We start from the raw sequence: 24,947 nt of genomic DNA, 5'->3' as shown, positions 1-24,947 counted from the left end.
TCGTAACCCCTTTGCTCCAATATTTATTAAATCTGCTGTGTCCAGGTTGGAGACAGCATTGTCCACAAAGCCAGAGAGACCCTGGAGAGAGCCATCAGGATGGTCAATGACACGAAGAAATGGGGAGCGCGTGTTGTGTACGGAGACACTGACAGGTAAGCAATTTTACAAGACTTTTTGACTTTTTCTCAGATGTAAATAATAGGGGTGCAACGATACACAAAATTCACGGTTCGGTTCGATACTTTGGTGTCACGGTTTGATATTTTTTCGATCCAAAAAAATGTTCATGCCTTTTTAATTTGTCATTTATTAAAATTATAAATATATATTTTAACTCAAAAGTACAGTTTTTAAATTTAACCCTCACCCTTGTGCGTGTTTTTTATTTTGACAGCGAATGCGCACCTGCGGACCACTTATGTGCAGCCCTGGTTATTTAGCTCATCATATCGCAGCCACAGAAATTCTTTTGTCCATGAAACCATAAAGCTGCACTTTCTTTTTGCCTTATAGTCTGATTTGTCATAACTTCTCCGTTTTGTGGTAAGCTTTTCTTTGGCTGTCACTTCTTCACCCTGACCTGTCTTATTTGGCTCAGCAGAACTAAAATATATATCTGTCTGTGAAGGTCCTCAGTCATCCAGGTCATCGTAGTCAAATATATATCCTGCTGCTTTTACACACGCACTCACATAAGCTCACCGATTCTCTGCGCGATCAACCTCTCACATGTTTAAGCTTGCTGCGGGAGATTTCACTTGTCAGGTTTGCATAGTAAGCCAACGATTGATAAGACTATGTCAGAGGAATTGGTGCACAAATTATCATCACTCACAGATCAGTGCTGTCGCTCTCTATACACAGTTCGCGCGATTGCAAAGTGAAAGCAAAAAAACAAGCGCAAATTCAAACGCGATTTCAATATGTCACATATTGACAGTGGCTCACCGATGCCAATGACATAATTACCCAGCTACATTTCTGAAAGAATGCAAAAGCATTGACATATATTTTTCCTTCCTACAAAAGCCCGATGGGCAGGGCAGAGATAGATTTTGGTAGCCCGACTGAAAAAATCGCTAGCTCCGGGACGTCGGGCTAGCGATATTGCGAGCCCTGTATCTGATTGAGGAATCACTCATCTTTGGAAAAGAGAGTTTATTACAGAGAAATGTCTCTTTCCAAAATAAAACCTATACTATCCGCTTCTTCTGGGCTATATTCTCAGCAGCACATTAAACATATCAGGTCTCCATAAGGAGAATCATGTGCTAACAGCTGTCTAAATGACCCGGGTAAAGTTTGTAGCATGCATGCTTGTTGTTTTTGTCTGCTTCCACTTGTCTTTGCACTAGGATGATGTCGGTGTAAATGTGCAGTCATATTCGTTGTGTTCCCACTAGTGCTTTCAGGTTAATCTCGTTGAAATGACCATAACGCCATAACACGGCAAATCTCCGTTAACGAGCTACCCCTGATCGCATGGGGCTAGACGGCCAACACGTTAACGAGCTAACTGCGCTAACACACTAGTTCCCACCCATGTAATTGAGCATTGCATGGCACATCCAACATACTGTTTTACTTGAGTCCATGACTCACTTACCTTCAGGGTCATACGTCACATGAAAACCAAAATAATTCCAAACGCCAGATCTGAATGTTGCAAGGAGAGCTTAACTTCTGTCTCGCTAGCTTGCCCTGCGCTCTTCCTTCTGACGATGCTGTCTGTGTTGAGCGCTCAGTGGATCTGCGCTCCACAGGGCAGCCTAGGTGGAGTAGTCGAACGCAGATCCACTAAGCGCTCAACACAGACAGCATCGTCAGAAGGAAAGTTGATAAAATAAATTAAAAATTTTGTATTGTTCGATACATATGCGTACCGAACCAAAAGCACTGTATCGAACGGTTCAATATCGATACGAATATCGTTGCACCCCTAGTAAATAAATAGTACGCATGCCCTTGGTAAGACCTGTACAAAGTGTTATTCACTGTCAGTGGTAATCATGTTAGGCCTGATCAGTGTTTGTGTCCTCACATGGGAAACCTGCAGTCACTGTTCCATTATCTGCACAACAGGCAGGTTTACAGGTTGCACAACTTTACTGACAAATTCATAACTTCACTCGAGTGTGAACATTGTATTGTATTGTATTGTATCTTTATTTGTTTCAGACATATAAAACAATATATACACACTACATATATTTTCATTTACAGATACGAATATATATGTAGATATATACACACACACACACACGTATGTGTTCAGATAAACAAAAAATATATAATGAAATAAAACAAAATCGTCTGACATAATGTAACAATGTTTGGTCTGAAAAGGAGTAGGAAGAAGTATGAACATACTTATTAATTCCTACCCCTACTCAACATCTTATTGATCCCACATAATTCACCTAATTCCCATCATCACATACTCCACACGATACATGAGGAGAACCTATATAAACTTGGCTACCGTGATTGATATAATTTGGATATAATTTGATATTTTTATACATACAATGGGTGATCATCTTTATCGGTATCATATTCTTCCAAAATCAGTTTTCGAAGTATTTTCATGAACTTACTAATTCCTGAGCATTGCTGTAGATCTATAGTAAAACTATTCCACAGTTTTACCCCATAAATAGTGACACAAAAGGTTTTAACCTTTGACCGTGCTTTAAGAATCCTTAGATTCAATTTCCCCCTCAATTCATAGTCTCCTTCTCTGTCATAGAACATCCTCTGTATATTTCCTGGTAACATATTGTATCTGGCCTTGTACATAATTTTTGCAGTTTTATATTTTATAAGATCCATAAACTTCAGTATTTTTAATTTCAAAAACATGATGTTAGTATGGTCTCTAAATCCTGCTTTATTAATCATCCTGATTGCTTTTTTTTTGAATTTTACATATTGGTTGAAGTGCAGTTTTATATGTGTTTCCCCAAATTTCCACACAGTATTCCAAATATGGCAATATAAGTGAACAATAAAGTACCCGGAGTGATTTGGAAGGCAAAAAATATTTAACTTTACTTAGTACGGAGATGCTTCTTGACAGTTTGGCTTGTATATGCTTTATGTGAGGTTTCCAGCAGATTTTGTTATCTATTATCACACCCAGAAATTTTGTATCCGAAACTTGCTCTATTTCAACATTGTTTACTAATAATTTTGCTCCTGCATCTTTTTTACAATTTCCGAATAACATAAATGTAGTTTTTTCCAAATTTAATGATAGCTTATTTCTATCAAACCATGTTTTCAGTTTAATCATTTCTTGTGTGACAATTTCCAAAAGCTGCTGTAAGTTCTCTCCAGTACAAAAAATATTTGTATCATCTGCAAATAGAATAAACTGTAGTATATCTGATGTTCTGCATATATCATTGATATAGAGGATAAACAGCTTTGGTCCCAATACTGACCCCTGCGGAACTCCACAAACAATGTCCATACACTCTGATTGATATTCCCCAATTTTCACAAATTGCTGCCTGTCTCTCAAATAACTCTTTACCCATTCTAACACCACTCCTCTAATGCCGTAGTACTCCAGTTTATCAAGTAATATGTCATGATTAATTGTGTCAAAAGCTTTTTTTAGGTCAATGAATACACTAACTATACATTGTCTTTTATCTATATTGTTGGTGATATTTTCGATCAGTTCCATTAATGCCAATGATGTTGATCTATTTGATCTGAAACCATACTGACTATCCATTATTATTTTGTGTTTATCTATAAATTTGTCAAGTCTATTACTAAAGACTTTTTCCAGTATTTTTGAAAATTGAGAAAGTAGAGAGACAGGCCTATAATTTGTGAATTGGTGTCTGTCACCATTTTTAAACAGTGGTGTTACTTTAGCTGTTTTCATTTGTTTTGGGAATGTACCAGTTTGTAAGGACAAATTGCAAATGTGTGTTAAGGGTTTGGAAATGCCCTCTATCACTCTCTTAACGATTTCCATATCAATGTCGTCAGAGTCTGTAGAGTTTTTTGTTTGTGATTTCCCAACAATATCAATGATTTCCATTTCTTCCACCACCGTTAAGAACATTGAATGAGGATTGCGGTCAATGAGTCTAGTTTCTTTCTCTACCGAATCTGTCATATCAGGAATTGTTTCAGCCAAGTCTGGCCCAACACTTACAAAGAATTTGTTGAAATCATTTACCACATCGCTCATATTAGTAATGTTTCTATCATTATTTGTGAAATACGAAGGATAGTCTGCCTCCCCCGAGCCCTTTTTGATGATGGTATTTAATGTTTTCCAGATCCCTTTAATATTATTTTTATTCATAATCAGTAATTTTTCATAGTATTCCTTTTTACATGACCTTAAAATACTCGTTAATTTATTTTTATATTTCTTGTATTTATTTTCAGCTTCTGTACTTCTGTTCATTATAAATTCTCTGTATAAGGCATTTTTCTTCTTACATGCATTTTGCAATCCTTTTGTAATCCATGGGCACTCTGCATATTTTTGTTTTTTACTATATTTCTTTACTGGGCAATGACTATTATATAACAGTTTAAATTTTCCTAAAAAAATCTCATAAGCTTTATCAATATTTTTTTCCTTATACAGCATCTCCCATTCATGACCAGCAGCTTTGTTGTGTGTCACTACGCTGTGATGATGTGTAAGTCTGAGTCTACTTGGGCCGTGTTCTCATGAACACTTGCACCAATTAGCTAACAGCTTTCATTTCTGACAGTCCGTTAAAGAAGAGCTGCCGCTGTGTTTGGCAGACAGGGAATTGGATTGTTTCTGACCTGCAGAGTCTCAAATAGAAGAAGAAGCATAAAGTTTTAAACTGCAGCATGCTTTGCATATATGGGACACACTTTCCTCCAGACTCGCTCGTCCACATGGGATGTGTTCAAGCACAGAGCCAAACGCGAAGCCTCTGAGAGCGTATCGTTTACCACTGTAGTATGTAGTGTGGGTTGTTTGATAAGAATTAGTAATGAGCCTTGTGTGTTTTTGTGTGTTTGGCAGCATGTTTGTTTTACTGAAAGGAGCCACCAAAGAGCAGGCTTTCAAGATCGGCAAAGAGATTGCAGAAGCAGTGACTGCAACCAACCCCAAGCCGATCAAGCTCAAGTTTGAGAAGGTAGATACACACACACACACACACACACACACACACACAAAGGGAGCGAATAAGACAAGGTAGCGGCTTCTCTCTAACATCTGTTCACTGTGATTTTTCCATCTCCACACATTAGATGTAGTTATTTATGTGTGTGTGTGTGTGTGTGTGTGTGTGTCTCTCTCAGGTGTACTTGCCCTGCGTTCTGCAGACAAAGAAGCGTTACGTGGGCTACATGTATGAGAGCCTTGACCAAAAGGAGCCCGTGTTTGATGCCAAAGGGATTGAGACGGTGCGCCGCGACGGCTGCCCTGCTGTTTCCAAGGTAACAGGCAAACCATGTTTTCCCCTCATTTTCACTGTGTTGTGCACCAATCGCAGGCATGCCACTCTTGTTCCTGCTCCCGTTTACTCAGACCGCTTTGCATGTGTCAGTCAGGGAAAAGGTCGTCTCCTTCCGCTTGCACATTAAACAGCATCAACACCTCTCTTAGATTACCAGTAAATCATTTTATCTTCATCCTCTTATACCTGTGTTCTTTTACTCATGTGCTCCTTAGATTCTGGAGCGTTCCATCAAGCTGCTGTTTGAGACACGTGACATTAGCCAGGTGAAGCAGTTTGTGCAGCGTCAGTGTATGAAGATTCTGGATGGCCGGGCAAGCATGCAGGATCTGACCTTCGCCAAGGAGTACCGGGGCAGCGGCTCGTACAGACCTGGAGCTTGCATCCCTGCGCTGGAACTCACCAGGTGTGTGTGTGTGTGTGTGTGTGTGTGTGTGTGGTCACAGTACAGGAGAAGTCAGGAGTGTGGCTTGGATAAATGTTTGCTGGTTGGCTCTGTGTGTGTCTGTGTGTGCGTGCAGCAGAGAACAGGATGGTGAGTAAGAGCTTGCTGTCAGCTACAGTTACAGTACCCAGCGTGAATCCAATTAGTCCTCCCTCACTGTGTTCATTGTCTGGCTGCACTAGCCTGTACAGTACCTGAGTGTTGCTAGGCAACCTGTTTTTTAACGAGTGGAGGACAAAAAAAAAGTGATTTTTAGATGCACAAGGAAGAAGCATTTATGAGCCCTGCTTCAGTTCATCTGCTTTATTTTGTGTTTTCTCTCTCAGAGCACCAGCACACGTTCTCGCTGCTAATGTGAACATGTTGGCTGTGTGATGTAAACAATAACTGCATCATCTGCTGTCACTTCATTTTTGTTCTGCTTCGCCTCAGACGGATGATGGCCTATGACCGAAGGCTGGAGCCACGCGTGAGTGAGCGGGTGCCCTATGTCATTGTGTACGGCACACCCGGCGTGCCCCTCATCCAGCTGGTCCGCCGGCCCACCGAGGTGCTGCAGGACCCCACCCTGCGCCTCAATGCCACCTACTACATCACTAAGCAGATCCTGCCGCCACTGGCCCGTATGTTCCAGCTGATCGGAGTCGACGTGTTCAGCTGGTACCAGGAGCTCCCCAGGGTGAGGACAACTTGCAGACATACAGGCCATTGTGATGTTTTTGTCTCACCGCTGCCATTTAGAAGCAGAGCAGCAGCAGTGGAGATAAGAAACCCTTCAAAACAAAAAAAAGAACCAGGAACATCATAAAGACACACAATCAACTTAATACTGAGTTTGGAGGATGAATTAGATTAATTGGTATCTTCCTTTGACTGACTGTGGCAAGTCAAAGAGGTCACCCTCTGCTTCCACTCTTGTCAAAATAAAAGCAGTCTGTCATTTAGAGAGAACAAAGGATGAAGAGAGATCTCTTCTGCTTCCTGCTGATGACTAAATGAGTCAAGCTGCAGCGCTGCTGCCTCAGTCTTTGTTTCTTTCCTGAAGTCTGACAGAGTGCACACGCCATCTGCTGGCATAGCTACTAATCACAGTCAGATACATAAATGGTTGCTGCTCCAGTGCCACTGACTCCTTTTATGTCTTTGTTTTTTCCCAGTGAAAACAGAGTCACACACAAAATCCTGAATGTGTGTATTTGTATTAAAAAAATTGAATCTTTGATCTCTGATCCTTCAGCATCTAATGATATTCGGTAGGCTTCTTAACAAACCTGAAAAGTATCATGATCACGTAGTTCACACTGTTTTATGTCCATGAAGATGCTGTGCATGTTAACTCCATGTGTCTGCATATAGTCCAGCAGCAGTGATCAATCAAACGTGTGTTTTCAGCTACATCGCTCTTTTCTCTCCAGATCCAGAAGGCATCCTGCTCCTCCGTGGTGGGTGGGGAGGAAGCGGGGAGGAAGGGGACAATTTCCCAGTACTTCACCACGCTTCACTGCCCTGTGTGTGATGAGCTGACCCAGCTGGGTGTGTGCTCACGGTGTCGTGCTGAACCTCAGCGAGTCGCTGTTACACTCTACCAGGACATGAGGCAGTGGGAGAGTCAGCAAGAGCAGTTGCTGAAGGTGAGAAGTTGAGGACACACAGAATATGAGCTCCTGTTAAGGTTTTGAATAATAATTGGACCATTAACTTCTGTGATTACAGGTATTTATTTCTTCCTGCTTTTGTCGCACTGTCTTTAAACATTTACCCAATTGATACGACTCAAAGCAGGCGACACTGAAGGAACACGGAAACTGCTTTCTGGCGATAAATCTAGATTTATTAAGACAGCAATTGACGTCAGCAGTTATGATGCCTGGTGGCAGCAATCACTCGGGTTGAGTTGGTGTGCAGTTTTGCTTAAACAATGTCGGACTCCACAGTTTTTCTCTGGTCAGACTAGTAGTGACATGTTTGTGAGTGGTGTCCATACCAGAGCTCATCCTTGTGTGATCACTGTGTGCTTGTGTTTCTGTTTGCATACAGATCTGTAGGAACTGCAGTGGCAGTGCTGAGCGGCAGGTTCCCTGCGTGTCCCTCGACTGTCTCGTCCTCTACAAGCTGTCCCGGGTAAACAGACAACTTTCCAAGGCCCCCTACCTCCGTCAGCTGCTGGAGCAGTTCTGATTGGCTCCCGAGTCCCGGAGCCACCCACTGATTTGGTGCTAATTCCTGGCCTTCCATCTTAGTGTTTGTCCATTTGGTTGTAAAAGTTTAAATGGTGCTTTGATTGAGCCCTGACGGGTTTTCTCATTTTGTCTCAAAGTATTTCTCTGAGTATGGAGACTGTTTACTTCATGCCTCCAGTGGAAGAGGCCGTGTGTTCGTTTGCTGCCATCTCCATTAGCTGCTATGGGCCGAATGAAGCTGATCTTTTTGATGACACGGCAACAGACGGCCTGTTGCGGGACTGAGTGCAGTCCAATCATGGAACATGTGTCGTATTGTGTATTCACTGTAACTGGTTTTTAAAGATCTTATAAATTCAGAGACGAACTACACCCAAACCACTAATTGACTTTTTCTCCTTTTTATACTGACTGCAGTCTTTTTGTAAATAGTTCCTGTACAGATCCATCTCCAATCTCACTGTGCATTAACCAACTACAGCTCCAACCATGAACACAATCAAAGCAGTTTGATGCGTTCTTTTTGAAGGTGCCATTTTTCTGTTTCTTTAACCTTGTCTGTTTTGGCAGATTTGACAGTTCATACTACAGAGTATGGGAACTGGAAAGCTCTCCATTTTTTTAGTTTTAAATGTGGGACTGCTGCAATACTGTATTTGGTAATTTATGCCATGAAGAGTCTATTATTTCCTTGTGGATATATGGTTTTGTGTACGTTTCCAATTTTACTGTGCGAACCGTCTTCAAACTACATTAAAATTTGATCTTTAACCCTCCCACTCCATGCAGCCGTACACAGGATCTGTGGATTTGTAAAAATGTAAAAACTTATAATGAAGGAGATCCTTTTTGTTTGTTTTTAATGGACATTGCTGTGGGTGAAGGTTTGAGATTGATATAATAAAATAAAAAAATCAATGTATGAAGATGCCTTCTTTCTTTCACTAAATCAGGAGCTTAAAAAGAAAAAATCAGAGGAATCACAGTGACATGACCCATTACAGCACAAGACCAAAAAGAAGAAAAAAAAAATCCAGTTTTCACAAAAGTGCAACAGAAAACAGCTGCATACACTGTACAGCTCAGCTCATCACACACACACACTAGATTGCCAAAAGTCTTTACTCGTCTGCCTTCACACACACATATGAGCTTGAGTGACATTCCATGTTTAGCTATAACAGCTTCAACTTTTCTGGAAGGCTTTCTACGAGGTTTAGAAGTGTTCTTCCAGAAGTGCATTTGTGAGGTCAGACACCAATGTTGGGATGCTCTAATTCATCCCAAAGGTGTTCTGTCAGGCTGAGGTGTAGGACTCTGTGCAGGCCAGTCCAGTTTTTCCACACCAAACTTCCTCGTCCATGTCTTTAGAAACAGTTGTGCTGGAATAGGAAAGGGCCATCCCCAAATTGCTCCCACAAAAATGGAAGCATGAAATTGTCTCGGTGTGCTGAATTATCAAGAGTCCCTTTCTCTGGAACTAAGGGAGCAAGCCCAAGCCCATTAAAAAAAATTTACACTTAGTGCAATGCAGTCAAACAAGTACTGTTCTAGCAGCTGCCAACTCGAACTCCTCCATCAGATTGCCAGATGTAGACATGATTCGTCATTGCAGAGAACACCTCTCCACTTCTCTAGAGTTCAGTGGCATCATATGCAGTTTGCACCACTGCATATGATGCTTTGCATTGCACTTTGCAATTCTGTAACCTTCTGTACTCTGTTCTTGAGCTAATCTGAAGGCCACATGAAGTTTAGAAGTCTGCAGTGATTGACTGTGCACTAGGGCTGAACGATTATGGAAAATAATCTAATTGCGATTTTTTGCCCCAATATTGCGATTGCGATGCGATATGCGATTATTTTTTAAGGTCTTTGTCTTCTGTATTATTAAACAAAGACAAGCAATACATCATATAGTATGGCCAATACTATATTACATTAATTTTAAACTGTTCTTTCCTGGAAGACAGACCTCTGTTATGATGACATGAGGTGATGCATGAATTGATGACTGACATTTTTATTTAACTTCTTCAATCACAACAGTATATTTTAACATACACAATAGTTTATTTTTAGCTTACAAACATCTGAGCATAAAGTGCTGACAAGGAACCCTGGTGTAAACATTAAAATGAAAGTCAGTACAATGTGCAGATTGCAGAAATATACATAAAAAAAAATCAGTGGCTTTACCACACTCAGTTTTTCGACATCTGTGAACTACTAGACAGTCATTCAATTAAAAAATAATATTAAATAAATAAAACTAATAAATAAAAAATACACACATCTTACTGATCTCTGCAGTCAGTAACATTACACATAAAGTGCAAACATAATAGCAATTGTATAAACACACACACAAACACGCCTTTAAAGTTTAAAGGCGTGAAATTGGACGGTCTAGCCTTCTGATTAGCTAATCAGAAGGCTAGTTCTGATTAGCGTCACCGCTGTCTCGGTGGAGTTTAATAAACTCGGCCGTCTGCTTCTTGCTATCTAAAATATAACCAGACACTGGTGTAAATTCTCGACTGTCTCATACTTCTGTTTAATAAGTTTTCTGTTTGACGTTTAGTCAGCTGTGTGAAAACCAAGGAGGAACCCACCCGGGGGATTAATAAAGTTTTATTTTATCTAATCTAATAACTTTAATCTCAGCCAAACCGATTTACTCACGAACAAACAAAACACTGAAAAAAGCCCAACAATAACATTTTTAGGTTGTCTAAGTGACTTATATATCACGTTTAACCCGAGCAGCGAAACTCCGCGGTGATCTGAAAATGATGTGCCGGGAGTTGTGCCGTTCTCGGCCGCATCAGTAATCCTCGAGCTCCCGGCTAGCTGTCGAGCTGGTGGGTAGCAGACGCCTCTGAAAACGTCGAAGCACTTTTGCAAATATGGGATATCTTGATAAACCGAGCAGATATTTGATGTTTACACAACTACTTTCTCGCCTGAAAATATGTTAAAAGTTTATTTTGTGACCCAGAAAGATTAGTATGAGTAATTTTAAAACTTAGTAGCGGCCGCCATTGCTGGAAACTGGAGTTTGGCTGGGCCGCGCTATGAATTCTGGGATATGGTAGTAATTTGGACAGCCTTATAATCGCAGTATAATCGCAGCCTTTGCGGTTAGAAAATTGCACTTGATCATGTCGCGATATTATCGCAAATGCGATATATCGTTCAGCCCTACTGTGCACAAAGTTGCTGACCCCAGTCTGTTATTTTATGTGGCTGAGCTGCTGTCAATCGCAATCACTTTCATTTTGTGGAACATTTAATGGTGACAGAATTTCCTGACTGGACTTTGCACAGGTGGCATCTTATCACAGTACCATATTTGAAGTCACTGAGCTCCTGAGAGCAAGCCATTCTCTCACAAATGTTTATAAAAGCAGTCTGCATGCCTAGGAGCTTGATTTTATATACCTGTGCTCATGAAAGTGATTGGAACACCTGAATGTAATGATTTAGAAGGGTGAGTGAATACTTTTGGCAATATAGTGTATTTGCAGTGCAAGATTTTATTTTAAGGGGGTGGCTAGCTGTCTGTCCCTGGTTCAGCTCATCCACTCTCCTCACGTCCTCAAACAAGGCACTGAATTCTAGCGATGCATCAATCCATGTTTGTCTAGCTCCAATGTGATACCAGTAACTCAAAGAAAGAAGCTGACAGAGAAGTCTTAGCTGTAGTCAAAAAACACTGCAAACATAAAAACATTCAAAATGTAAGAAGTATAACAACTTGTTGTCCCTTGGCTTTTGGCTTCATGTTATGTTACCAAAATGTTAGCTCTCCCGTTTGTAATCAGTGCTCTACTGCTGATGGAAGGCATAGTAAACACAGAACATAGAATTGAACTGAATAGATTGACCTGTTGCCAACGATCCCAGTGAAGTTCGTTGGGTCAGGATCAGGCTGATATCTGATCTATTTCTTACTTTCATTCTAGCCTTACCTTTTACCTAACTACAGAGGGGATAAGGACACAACAATATTGAACACAGTGTCAAATGATTTATAAGAAAATAGCAATACTTCAACATCTGATCCTTCACTGTCCAGCAGATGTCCAAAAGCTTTAAAAGATGCACTGAGTTGAGCTGCGGAAGCGTGTGTATGATTTATAAGCTGCACTGCTTAGTCAGTGCTTCCTTTACTAGAGTACAAACAGTAACTATGTTGGAGTTTCCAGGTCTTGGACAGCAAATGGACAGTTGAGGCGTGTCACTGAGCCGACATTCTCAGTCTCCCTTCTCTTGGTCCAAAGAGAGCAGCAGGTTCTGTCTTGGTGAGTGTCCTACCAAAGAGATGCTCTCTGAGAAAGTGGCGCCTGCAGGCTCTGACACCAGTGTGGTTTGGGCAGTGGGGCTGTCTGTTAGAGCCATGACATCAGGGGGAGAGGACATCTTGCTTGGTGAATTCATAAAATTTGATGTATCGTCCATTTCAATGACCTCAAAGTCTGCGTCGTTCAACTGATCGGCCTCATTATCCTGCTCTTCCTCATCCTCATCTTCATCAGCTCCTGAGTCCAGCAGTGCCCGTTGGGATTCACTGCTTTCAATTTCATCATTCACCGAGGCCAGCTTGTACATGACTGGAAAGAGGATGGAGGTGAAGATGGCAGTGACGAGTGACAGGTACATGAGCAGCGGGTGCTTTGGAAACCTCTCGAGCAGGAAGCCTATGAGTGCTGGCAGCACCATCTCGCCCAGCGCTGCACCCACCACGAAAACTGCCGCTGTGCGCCCCGTTACTGTGGTGTACTGCTCCACCCACGAGATGCCGCTTGGGAAAATGGCAGCCATGGAAGCCCCATAGATAGCAGTGCACACCCACAGGACCTCCTCTTTCTTGTTGAAGAAGCAGAGCAGAAGAGAGGAGATAGCGGTGCCCAACAGGCTGAGCAGGATCATGTTTCCCGGGTACATGCAGGCTGCAAAGAAGATGGCTAACCCACGGCACGCTGCAAATGACCCCCAGAACAGGGAGTTTAGCCCAGCTGCCTTCGCCTCAGCCATGTGGATGTACTCCTTAGCAAAGGTAAAGATGAAGGAGCCATATGCTACTTCAGCACCGACGTAGGCAAAGAAGAAGAGGAAAAGGAGGGCTGTAAGAGCCACATGATATTTGGCCACCAGGGGCTTTCCTGAGGCCGAGCGGGGTTTTGCACGTGACACGCTGCAGCGAGAATAAAGGATGAAGAAGAGGAAGGACATGAGAAAGACAAAAGCACCGATCACGATGTAGGCCCAGGTGGAGTTGAGGGTACTGTGCGAGACTCCCTGAGTGTTGACGGTTTTGGTCACCTGGGGCTCTGTGGAAGGCGTACTCTTGGTTGGTGCTATGGCCTCAGTGCCCTTCCAGTCAGTCCCAAACACCAGCTTGGCTATGATAGGAGACACAAAGGCCCCAGCGGCAAAACTGAAGTGCAGCGCTTGCAAGTGAGGCCCCGACTGCTCACCCCACGTGTCCAGTATGAGCACGTTACCACCTGACACACAGGAGAAACACATAGTTAAGAATGGAGACACAAGCATCACTTTGCTTTGGCTAAACTAGAAAAAAAAGATTAACAGAAGAATCACAATCAGACAAAACAAGGAATGACTCCAAATAACTCCATCGGCAAGTTTCCATTCTTATGATGTTAAGAATAAGCTACCACTGTTAGCAAAAGCAGATGAAGGATTATTCTACAGGCCTAATACCACGTGGTGCACTAACTACATGCAAGATTTACAAGATTTCAAAACAGTTTGTAAATGTCTTTGTAAGGTCTTTATAGGTCAATTTGCAGGAAGGAAACATAATTCACTATGAATTCATTTCACTTCTTCTGGTGCACATCAAAGTGAAAAGAGGTGCACTGAAGAAGCAACAACCAGACAACACCCCGAAAAGGAAAGGTTTGCTGTGTGTGCCAGCACAGTGTCAAGAGTATAGAGGAGAGGAGACGTTACACAAGCAGAGTTGAAAGGGGCCTTCGAAGAGCATTAACCCAACAGCAGGACAAGTATCTGTTCGTTTTTTGAGAGGAGGATCAGGAGAAGCACTGCCAGAGTGCTACAAATTACCTTCGGCATGCTACTTGTGCATGTTTCTGAACAACCTTTTGGAAACAAACTCTATGAGGGCCCACTGTCCCTCAGTGAGACCTTTGTTCTTACAGCTGAACCACAGAACACCAGAACTAGCAGGTCTGTCACTGGTGCCCTGTTCTCTCCACGGTTTCACTTTCATTCAATTTTATTTACGTATGCACCAATACACAGCAACAGTCAACTCAAAGCACATTGTATTTTAGGGTAAAGAGCCTACAACGTTAGAGATAAAACCTCACAATGAGACAACATTAATGACAAAGCACTTGGGAACAGTCGGAAGGAAAAACTGGCCACCAGTTAGGGATGAACAGAGGGAGACAGGAAAGGCACGCTGTGGACGAGTTGGTAATGTGGTTTGAAGCTTTAAATCTAAAGTGGTGGATAAACACATGTAGAGTGAAAAGAATCAAGTTGAGAATAAATGCTCAGTATATGAGATGAGATGAGATAGCCTTTATTTGGTCTTTTGCCCACAACCGAGATGACAGACCTTGCCGACCGTACATACAATACACAAACATCACATTGGGGAGACAGGTCAGGCTAGGTAGCGAGCAAAAAAAACATCGAAATGTGTAACACAAAAGGATAATACAGGAATGCACAGATATCAACACACCATAGCACAATAAACACAGAAAAGCAACAAGGGTGTCAATAGCATTCAGAGACCAGTTGATCAAATCCATAATTCTCTTTAGGTTTTAGAAACAGACTGTGAGAGAGTGTTCCAGGGAAAGTAATACAAAAAACACGAGACTAGACAAGGACATAAGAACTAAGCAGGGAAGATAAGAGAGAGGAGAAAAAGTGTGTCCGCCTCCTCCGAGAGCCAAAAGGAATGTCATATCATATCATGGGAAGTTCCCAGCAGCCCATGTCTATTGCACTGAATTACTCATACCATCTCCCTCAATGTTACAAACAGGACTCCACTACTGTTTATTCACTCTGCTGCAGCTAAGCCATGCCCTCATTTAAACATGCATCACCACAGCAGGCGAGAGAATGATGAGAAAAAGAGGTAAAAACAGCCACTTGTGGCTCTGAGCCCTGCACAAACTCATCAGCTGAGGCTGACCGTTAAAATCATTGAACTTTCACTGATACAGTGAATATCAATAGTTTACTTACCTGTATCTATAACACCCATGGATATCCCAATGCTGGACATGAACACAGTGAGGAGCAGAGCCTGCTTACAGTAAGGGATGGCACACATTCCAGAAGCCGTGAGCAGCATGGACAAACCTAGAAGATTACCACAGGAGGCAAAATCAATCTCATAAAATGACTGTAAAGGCCGGCTGGCAAGAACAACAAGCTAGAAAGGTACCTAGCAGGAGATGGGGGTTCATGCAGTCAAACAGAATGCCTCCTAATAGGGATCCGCCGGCGTAGCCTGCAGAGCGGCCAACAAAGATGTAGGAGATGTTGCCGATATCCTGGTTCACATTTGCAGCCAAGTCTTCCAGTGTGGGGCCAAGAACTGAGATACACATCCCCTAAGAAAATAAGACAAAGCTTAGAGCAAGCCACGACTGTTGTTGTTGGACCCACTCCTCTCCCTCCATTGTCCTACTTGTCTCATCTCCTTGAGAGATCAATGACAAATGATCGCATCAGGATCTAGGAGAACTAAACTAACATTTCCAACCCTGTGCATTCTGCTCACCCCCAATGAAAACTTTACCTCCTCCTCCTGTGTTTTTGTCAGCAACAAGACACGAGGTGAAGACAGAGGTGGCAACGTATCAACACATACTGCACAAATGTTTATTTTAGGATTTCTGTTGAGAAAAATTAAGACTGAAAAATTTTTACAAATTTAAACGAATCTAAACTTTTTTTTGATCCCTGCTAATTTGCATATAATTGTTTAACTACTATAACTAATATAATATAAACATTTAGAGAATAGTTAAGCTTATGCACAATTACTGTTTGTGGACCTAAGCTCATGATTTAAGACTACACTCCCTCACATACTGTTAAACACCATGCTATAGATGAAGGTGAACTCCTGTATAACTAGACAGCACCTGGCTTTTCTAATGAAAACACAAAAACAGTTAAATGTCAGTTCTACTCGTTCACGCACCTTGACTCTCATGTATACTAGATTCATTAGTGCCAGAACTAGTCTTCCAGAGTTTACACTTTCTAAACTCCCTGGGGTGGATGAAAGCTTTACTTATTTTATATGCTAACTACTGAATCTGCTATCTGTTCTGGCAATACTACACAGTTTAGTAACCTGTGTGTCAGCTCAGATCAAAGGTTCAAAATTTGATGCAAAGGGCTGGAAAGACCACTGGCATGCTCCCTCCATTTTCCCCCAGGTGCTATCAGAGGAAACTGCAATAAAGTGTGGCCTGTAAAATTCCTAGAGATATAAATCACACGGTTTACACAAAAACCTAGAGAATATAAAGCTAATACTATCAGGTAAAAGGTACAGGGTACCAAATTGTGAGTTGTTCAAATTATATTTATATTTTCTTTAGTGCTCCAATTTGTCAAACCATTGAATTGCTACTACTGCACATTCACCCAATGTGTGTATATATATATATATATATATATATATATATATATATATATATATATATATAATGTTCTTCCTCTACACCCCCCCCCCCCCCCCCCCCAATTTTTTTGCACATGTCGAGGAGCGTGTCAGGCTACATTTCACTGTGTGTTATACTTGTATAACTATGCATGTGACAAATAAAGAACCTTGAACCTTGAATAGTAATAAGTAAACTGTAAGTGTGTGCATGTGAAATGGTATGACGATTAATTTATGTGATGGTTTTTCTTGAATGACAAAGCAAAATTTCTTCGAAGGGAGACAACAAAGGCTAATCTAATCTAAACTGAACATTGGAATCATAATCCTCAGAGTTTATCCGTTCCTTTTACCAGTGCCAGCATGCTTATCTAACTGCTTCGCATCACACAAAAAAGTGAAGTGGAGCTTTTGCTCACAGAGCCTCCAAGTTTTTTGTTCTCTACACTGAGTTCACACTCAGTGACAACAAAAACTGCAGAGCTGACACTGGCATCAATCAGAGCTGATTGATATCAATCCTTAAATAACTGTAATAAAAGTTTCCATTTCCCCACTTTTTTAACAGGATAATCTGATGCTGAAACAACAAAACTTGAATGTTCTTCCCCAGGCCCAATGGGGGGAGAAAAGGTTAATGCAGGAGAAAGTCGTCCAGTGTGTGCAGGTGGATTTCACTAATCTGATGCGGAATAAATGGTTGAAGAGCGAGATTTACAACTATGAAAATCCGGTTGTGCAGGATACTGCTGCATTCACTGAACTATTACAACCGTAATATTGCTTACTATTCAATAGTTACAAGCACATGTGACCACCTTGTGTACGTAGATTCACATTCTGTTGCACCTTTATAACAACTATAAAGGCAACCGACATGTGGGGCCAGTCAAAAACAACCTAAGGACACAAAGTACGACTTAAATTGAAAGGTCTCCTTCGTTTACAACGCTCGACAGAACCATAACAGGCCAAAAATCTACTATATTATGGCACTATATAAGTAACTGCAGATCTTCTGACATTTCAAATTCATTTCCTGGAGTAGACTTCAGTAGAAATTCCAAAGAACGCAAATGAATATTGGACAGCCGTGATAAGCTAGCGGTTTATGGCTATATGCTAACGGATAACATTAATACAACCCTAGCTAGCCAACTAGTTAACTGTTGTAGATATCCCAACCAACTTAATAAATCTATTCAGTTACCACATTATATTTATTTATTTAAAATTTTCCAATTCATTTCCTTTTTAAAGGAATGAGAAAAGTCAGAGAATTGTTTAACCCTCTGATGCATGAATTATGAAAGCCTTGGTCAAGATTTTTTTCTTAAGTGCTTTTATTCTTCTCAGGACATGAAAAAAAATATTCAACTCTTTTTTTCCCAAAAATATGTTTTTTTTATAAAGTTATAAACTTGTCCACTCCAGTGGACTACATGCGCCTGAGCACTTAGCATGAAATACTGTGAATTTACTATAAAAATTAATTACCTTGTGTTCTATTGTAAATATACAAACACTTGTTTGCTTGTATCCTTTGAAAAACATCTCAGCAATTTTTTTGGAACTTTCAACTCATAAGGCCCCAATGTTTAGACGTAAATAACAAAACCAATCAACAGTCCTAGCTGTGAATCCTACACCTGAATATGGCAAACTATCTCCAACAAGAGAAACATTTTTGAGTCTACACAGTTCTATAACGATGCAGGACAGTATTACCAAGCCCTTAGTAGCATGCTGGAAGAAAACACAAACTGACATCTTAGTCTCTGCATCTCCAAACACTTCTGTGTTCATCACACCTAGGCTGTCCGTAGTTCCTATGTCTCTGTTCTGCTCTGGCAGCCACTCTCATCATCACTGGACTTATCACTGAACTCCTCATCACTGCACTCATCAATGAAATCATCATCACTGGAGCTGGATGGAATTTCCTGGACTATTCTGTACGCTGCCTTATTCTTTGCTGCATTTGAAGTCTACAAAATATGATAAAGTAATTATTATAGTAACTCAAACTACAGCTGATCTGCACAGAAATATATATTTTAAATGAGTAGCTTATAAATGTAACAATTATATGCTTACTTATAACCAAAACAGTCCCAAAAAACAGTGAGACAATTTATGACTTATGTTAAAAAAATATAGTGGGTAATGCATGATGTCCACTACAGTGGACACATGGTTAATCGTAGTTTTCTACATATTAGACATAACAATTTCTTATTCCAAACAGATAATATCCTTCCCTAGATGTTACTGCATATCATCATATTTTTTTTACCTGTTGGGCTCTTTTAGCATAGAAGGATTGACAGGATATGCCAGCAGTGGTCGGCAGGGGTGACAGTTTGTCTGCCATCTTTGATTCAGAGGAAATTTACTTGCAGTTGCACTAACTGAACACTGAATTGACCTCAATGGAGCATGGCAGCAGAGAGCACTCTAAAGGCTAATATGCAGTTCCACCATAGAAACCAATGCATTAAAGAGATATGTACGTTTTAGTAGCTGTCCACTCCATGACCACTATGCATCAGAGGGTTAATGAACCGGCAGGTTTAAGCTAACTTCCCACTCCTAACTATTTACCAAGCCCAGGCAAGATGCACAGAGCGCGAGCGTAACCATCCAGCGGCCGGCTGCTCCTTGGCCGCCCCTTCCTCCGCCAACCACCTCCACCCGGTCGTCGCTGTTTTGTGTGGTCTTTCTCTTCGCCCCCTTTAATGCGTTCTTCATTTCTCGCCCAGTGTCCTTCCTCTTGTCAAACAGGGTGTCCTCCTCCTTGTCGTCGTTGTCGTCCTCCTCCATACTGGCGAAATGGACGTGCTTCTTTTTAATATCGGTGTCACGCGTGACGGACGTAGACATAGCTGTCGGTCTAGCACCGAGAGAGAGAGAGTGTGTTGCTGGGAGTGATGGTGAGCTGTCACAACGCCGCACAACTGCTGACTGACTACAGATAATAAAGCGAGTCTTTTATCTCCTCCCGTTCTGGCGCCTCGTGTTTGAAGGCCGCAGTTGGTTATTAAATACACGGATTTTTTGAGTCGGACATCTTTAATGCGACGGTGACCGCAGGGTACCACCGCTGCAGCTGTGGAATCCCTCCATATGTCAACAGCTGCTGCCTGTATGGCTGCTGAAGGTTTGCAAAGATCATCTATTAGGATTGTTGCTCACTCCGTGTGTAAAGAGACACCTTCCTTTTGAATAACCTGAATTTTTTTTTTACTTTAATTATATTAATCAGCAAGCACTGTTTTGTAATGTTATCACTTTCACCTGTGCGTTTTCGTATTATTGCAAATCAATGGACCTGGGACCGATGCAAAACCCAGAATGCCATGTGCCAAAACAGGCGATCGCTTCGCTTTGTTTATGAGCTTTTCAGTACCCTGAAATCATGGCAGAGTAAGACCTCTGTTTCTACTGGCTGTTCACAGCTCAAGAGCACCAAATGATCCAGGGCTGCCGGTGTCCTGTCATAGTCGTAGTTAGAAGCCTTTTCTGCCTGGCTGTAGTGAAAGCACATGGCGCCATCTAGAGTTTGTACCAAGTAAACTGGCTGAGCACAAATAAAAACCAAAGCGTGTAAGAACTTTAATTACTTGGCAGCAAAGTTGCAATAGGTCCAGGCTGCTGGGGGCATCCCACGATGCACTGTGTGTTTCTTCTTCACTCAATCCTCCCTCAGCCTAGTTCTGCTGGAGGGTTTTTCCTGTTAAAATTGAGTTTTTCCTTCCCACTGTCCCTAAAGCGCTTGCTCATAGGGGGTCATATGATTGTTGAGATTTTCTGTGTATTACTGTATGGTGTTTCCTTTACTATATAAAGCTCCTTGGGGCAAATGTTGTTGTGATTTGGTGCTATATAAATAAAACTGAACTGACTTCAAAGACCTGAATTTTAAAAATCCCCTTTTCTCCCTTAAACATTTCAAGTCCAATATTCTTTCGTAAATTCTCAGCTATGTAGAATAACTGCTAATGCCAATGCATTAGTGCATATAAATATTATATTTGACCTTATTTATGAACTACAATTTATACAATCTTATATTTCCTTAAGAACGAGAAGAAGAATGTCTTTTAATTTCAAAGGTATTGGTAACAATAGCTCTCAGATAAATGTTAAAGCTATTACAGATACTTGTGAAATTGTAGTTATTTAGTAAAATACTCCACTTTAAATTAACTTCTTCTAATTAAAATACCTCACGTAGCACTCTCACTGTGGTATGTTGGAGCCTGAACACCTATAAGAGAGGTTCTAATAAGAAATTGCAGTAGTTTGGCCTTGACGTAACAAGTAAGCATAGAAGAAAACATACAGGGGTCAATCTTAAATGTAAATCTTAAAGGTTTTGCGGTGTACTTCATGTGGCAGCATGGTGTGGTTTTGTGGGAGCAGGTCTGGAACACTTGTCACATATTTTCTGATCAGTTCCGCCCATTCATGCAGAAGCATGCTGGGACCATTCAGAGAGGAGCTTGCAACAAGAAGGAGAGCAGCTGCAAAAACACACTGGACACACACGATGCACAACAAGGACTAAGCACTGTAGGAAAAAATAAAGAGCACCGCAAGCACTGTCTGCTGTGCTAGCTGTTGGGAACCTACGGTGGTTCTTACTTGCTGTGATATGAATTTTCAGTCTCCTTTTATGGCTTTGTTTTTTTATAGAATAGCAAAGTGATTGGTATCAAATCCTCTATCAGAGTTGCCCATATGCTCCGATGCTGACCCTGCATAGAATGCTGCACAGAGTCCACCGTCAGAGGCCATAAAAAGATTATGAGTAACCTACACTGGTGCTGTTCCTGTGCTGTGATGAACTCTAAATCCTGACTGAATCAGGTGAACACTGTTGGGATAATATGTTACTGTGATGCCTATATGATATGAAGGGACATGATCATTCATGACTTTGTAAAGTAGAATGAGGATTTTAAATTCAATTCTAGGTTTAACATGGACTCAATAAGGAGAAGTCGATATGGCAAATGTGATATTTCTACCTGGTCTCATGCTGCGGTATTTTAGATCATTTGAAGGCTTTTCAGGGAGCCTGATACTAAATAATAACAGTCCAGACAAATATTTACATTTGTTTCATGTGTCCTAACCTGGGCAACAATGACGCCAGGGTTCCTACATATAGGACATTCATTAGCTCCACATCAGTACGTGTTCCCCACCCCCAGGCAGTGCTTTCTGACTGTTAAGAAATCCTGGTTCCTTTACTGAGATCCATAACCTAATAAAAGTGCAGAAGGACTAAATCTAGACAAATCATCTAATCACACACGCTCACACATGGGTCAAAAGAAGATAAAGATTATTAGAGAAAAACTGTGAAGGAGTGGCATGTCAGTGTCTCACAGGTTCAAAGGTATAAAGTGTTTTTGTTCATGTTCAGTTTTACTGCACTTGATTTTACATCTTGATTAAATGAACTTCAGTGTTTTCTATGATCTATAGGCATAAATTAAAAAAAACCCAGATAACTTAAAAGTAAATATTTTTACTGTTTTTAAAATGATTAAAATTAATTGTGTTTACATACATTGCATATACTGTTGTTCACAACACATCCTGCAACAGAGGAAATGTAGACACATTCATATTTAAGAACACTTTTTGGGGAGAATACATGGAAAAGGACGGAAGCAGTAAAGATGCAGCAAATAAAGCCAGTGGCTGGATTAGATGGCAAAATAACAGCAACTAAATACTGTTAGGCTTTGGTGTGTTAACTTCAGCAGATTGTCTCAACGATTTTGGTCTATAGTAATCACCAAGTAAAAATAAATCATGCAATTTAAAACAAAGCATCTCTTTGGTTGGCACATATCATTTCTAGAGGCACATATGACCGAACAGCTACAAAAAACAAGTAAAAGCGCGAATAGAGTGCAATGAATACATACAACAAAGCATTCATATTCATATATGGCAATGAGAAATTACTCGAGGCTCTCACAAATGAATAGCACTATGATGGCACTCCACCATAAAGAGTCATGCACATCATAAGGATAAGACATGGGATTTAAGCATAGTATTGGAAATGCTGAAGATTTCAGTCACTTTGTGCATTAAAATAAAATAAAATAATGGCAACATGTTTTTCATTAAAGAGCAAAGTTAAGACGTATTCACGGTGACAGGACAGTACAGACAAGGAGCAGAGCTCTGCTATCATCTGAGGTAGCGGGTCACAGGTCTGCAGAGGAAAAAAAAAACACTGACCCACAGCATTTCTATGATGGAGATTCATTTCCCCGGCAGCGTGAGTTTTCCAAATATGCAGTCCACCACAGTCAGTGATGGGTGACATCACTTGGTTCACTGGCACTACATAGGGGGCTTTGGGGAGGCGAATGAGGGCAAGCAAACACACTTTCAGACATTTGCATTTGTGCACAGTTTGGTCTTCAGTCAGTTCATTTAAGGCTTTTAACAACATGAAAGTCTCCAGAAGTGAAAAATAAATAAAACACAAAACAGATACCTTTCTACTGAATGTCATTGAACTGGACAGAGTTAATAATTAATGGGACTGATGGTCACATAGTCAATTATTAGTTAGACTCACGTCCACAGTTCAAACAGAGGCGTCTCTGAAATGATTCAGTAGAGTGAGTAAATCATACAGAGGTGAAGGAAAATGCACAATGTTTTGTGGGGTTTTGGGCCATTTAAGAGATCATCTGACATGAACCAGGTCAACTGTTAATGAATGCTGCACAATTTAAGTATGAACTCAAATGTGAGAGAAAATTACAAGAAAATGAACAAAAACGGTCCCCATCTGGCAGTAGGCTTTAACAAAGGGGTGAGGATTCAATTAAAAGGTAACATCTTCCAATTTCTTTGAATGTGCTCACTCAGCATGTTGCTAAAACAAAACCCACTCATGCCCTAACTTGGCCAGTGACCTAGAGTTCAGTTCAGCTCTTCATCCCGCTGTCTTTGAAAGAGCAAAGTAATCAACAAACTGATGCAGTACATCAGATACGCATGGCTAATGTAAGTGGTGAATGTCTTCTTATGTGCTGATAGGCTGAAAGCAGTCAACAAAGTTTTAAACAGATATGACTTGATGATAAGTGAACTTTCACAGTGGCTAGAAGTCCTATTTTTCCTACTCCAGACTAATATTTTCTGCTTGCTTCCAGTCTCTGTGCCTTTTTTAGGATAACCAGTTGCCACATATTTACTTTCTAAAACTATTTCTTTAAATATAACATCTAAAACACTGAGGAGGTTTGATTTAAAGCAGCCTCTTTGAATGAATCAGTCACAGTACCAGATTAACTGATGACACAGTTGCAGGGGGCTTTATAGAACCCTCTCTATGCTTTCATGTTTGTATAATGTGATCATTGATAATTCAATAGTGGTAATTTTGGAAACACAGGCAGCATAAATTCTGGGATGCTCCACAGCATGGGATCAAGAGTGGATAATAACCTTAACCCCTTAAAGCCTGAAATATAAAATAATTGCAGAAAATTCTTGTTTACTGAACCATCAGACAAATTTGTTTAAAAATTAAGTACATTTTAATTATCTTATATGACTTTTAATTTGTACCATATATTTGCTACCTCTGGTATTTAAAAAATGTATTGTGCAGTTTATTTTGAATTTTTCAAGGGAAAGAATTACGGGCTCAGTGAGGTGAACTTAGAGCTTTTGGGTGCCAAGCTCTGCTTGGTGAGTTAAACAGCCTTTAAATGATCAGATTTCCTAGATCCAACCTCGGAAGGGAAGCTGGGTCAGCATCTCTGACAGGACATATTTTATTGTGCTTCCCAAAGCTGCATCCTTACAAGCACCTTTACAGCTCAGATTCCAGAGTCAGACAGAAAAACCTAGACTTTTTAGAGCACTTCTCTGAGCCGATAGTTACTGTGTGTCTTTTTAAACACCAATCATTGATTAGGGATGCACTGACTGTCAAAAGGACCAATACCAGTACAAATATCAACGGTAATACAGATACTGGTACTGATACAGATATTGATGTCTTAAAGAGCATCTGGAAGCCTGCAGATAACAGTATTTGTATTAGTTTTTGTTGTTATCTAGTTCCCGGTTTGGTCCAGGAAAACAAATATAGCATA

General features: G+C 40.8%; 2 protein-coding genes across 3 annotated transcripts in view; one reads left to right on the top strand and one right to left on the bottom strand.

The window, feature by feature from the left end:
• rev3l (REV3 like, DNA directed polymerase zeta catalytic subunit) overlaps window positions 1-9,024 on the top strand; it is a 95,274-nt gene extending 86,250 nt beyond the window's left edge. For both annotated transcript variants that reach the window (XM_085381619.1, XM_085381620.1), the window contains 7 exons: window positions 46-155; window positions 5,039-5,153; window positions 5,320-5,457; window positions 5,693-5,883; window positions 6,355-6,601; window positions 7,338-7,553; window positions 7,960-9,024. In XM_085381619.1, coding sequence (XP_085237745.1) covers window positions 46-155; window positions 5,039-5,153; window positions 5,320-5,457; window positions 5,693-5,883; window positions 6,355-6,601; window positions 7,338-7,553; window positions 7,960-8,100 — 1,158 coding nt within the window. In that variant the 3' untranslated portion in view covers window positions 8,101-9,024. The remainder of the gene's footprint in view (window positions 1-45; window positions 156-5,038; window positions 5,154-5,319; window positions 5,458-5,692; window positions 5,884-6,354; window positions 6,602-7,337; window positions 7,554-7,959) is intronic.
• A 96-nt stretch (window positions 9,025-9,120) lies between these two features.
• On the bottom strand, window positions 9,121-20,492 carry slc60a2b (solute carrier family 60 member 2b). The gene is made up of 4 exons (XM_085381621.1): window positions 19,405-20,492; window positions 15,565-15,733; window positions 15,363-15,479; window positions 9,121-13,615 (listed from the first exon to the last, which is right to left on the bottom strand). The coding sequence occupies exons 1-4, from the start codon at window positions 19,681-19,683 to the stop codon at window positions 12,363-12,365; spliced, it is 1,818 nt and encodes a 605-aa protein (XP_085237747.1). The 5' UTR covers window positions 19,684-20,492; the 3' UTR covers window positions 9,121-12,362.
• Between the last annotated feature and the right edge of the window lie 4,455 nt (window positions 20,493-24,947).

The sequence above is a fragment of the Rhamphochromis longiceps genome, linkage group LG15, assembly GCF_057381845.1.
Source record: "Rhamphochromis longiceps isolate RC_006_pf linkage group LG15, R_longiceps_female_GT1.1, whole genome shotgun sequence".
NCBI lineage: Eukaryota > Metazoa > Chordata > Actinopteri > Cichliformes > Cichlidae > Rhamphochromis > Rhamphochromis longiceps.
This window is presented reverse-complemented; position numbering and strand designations above follow the sequence as displayed.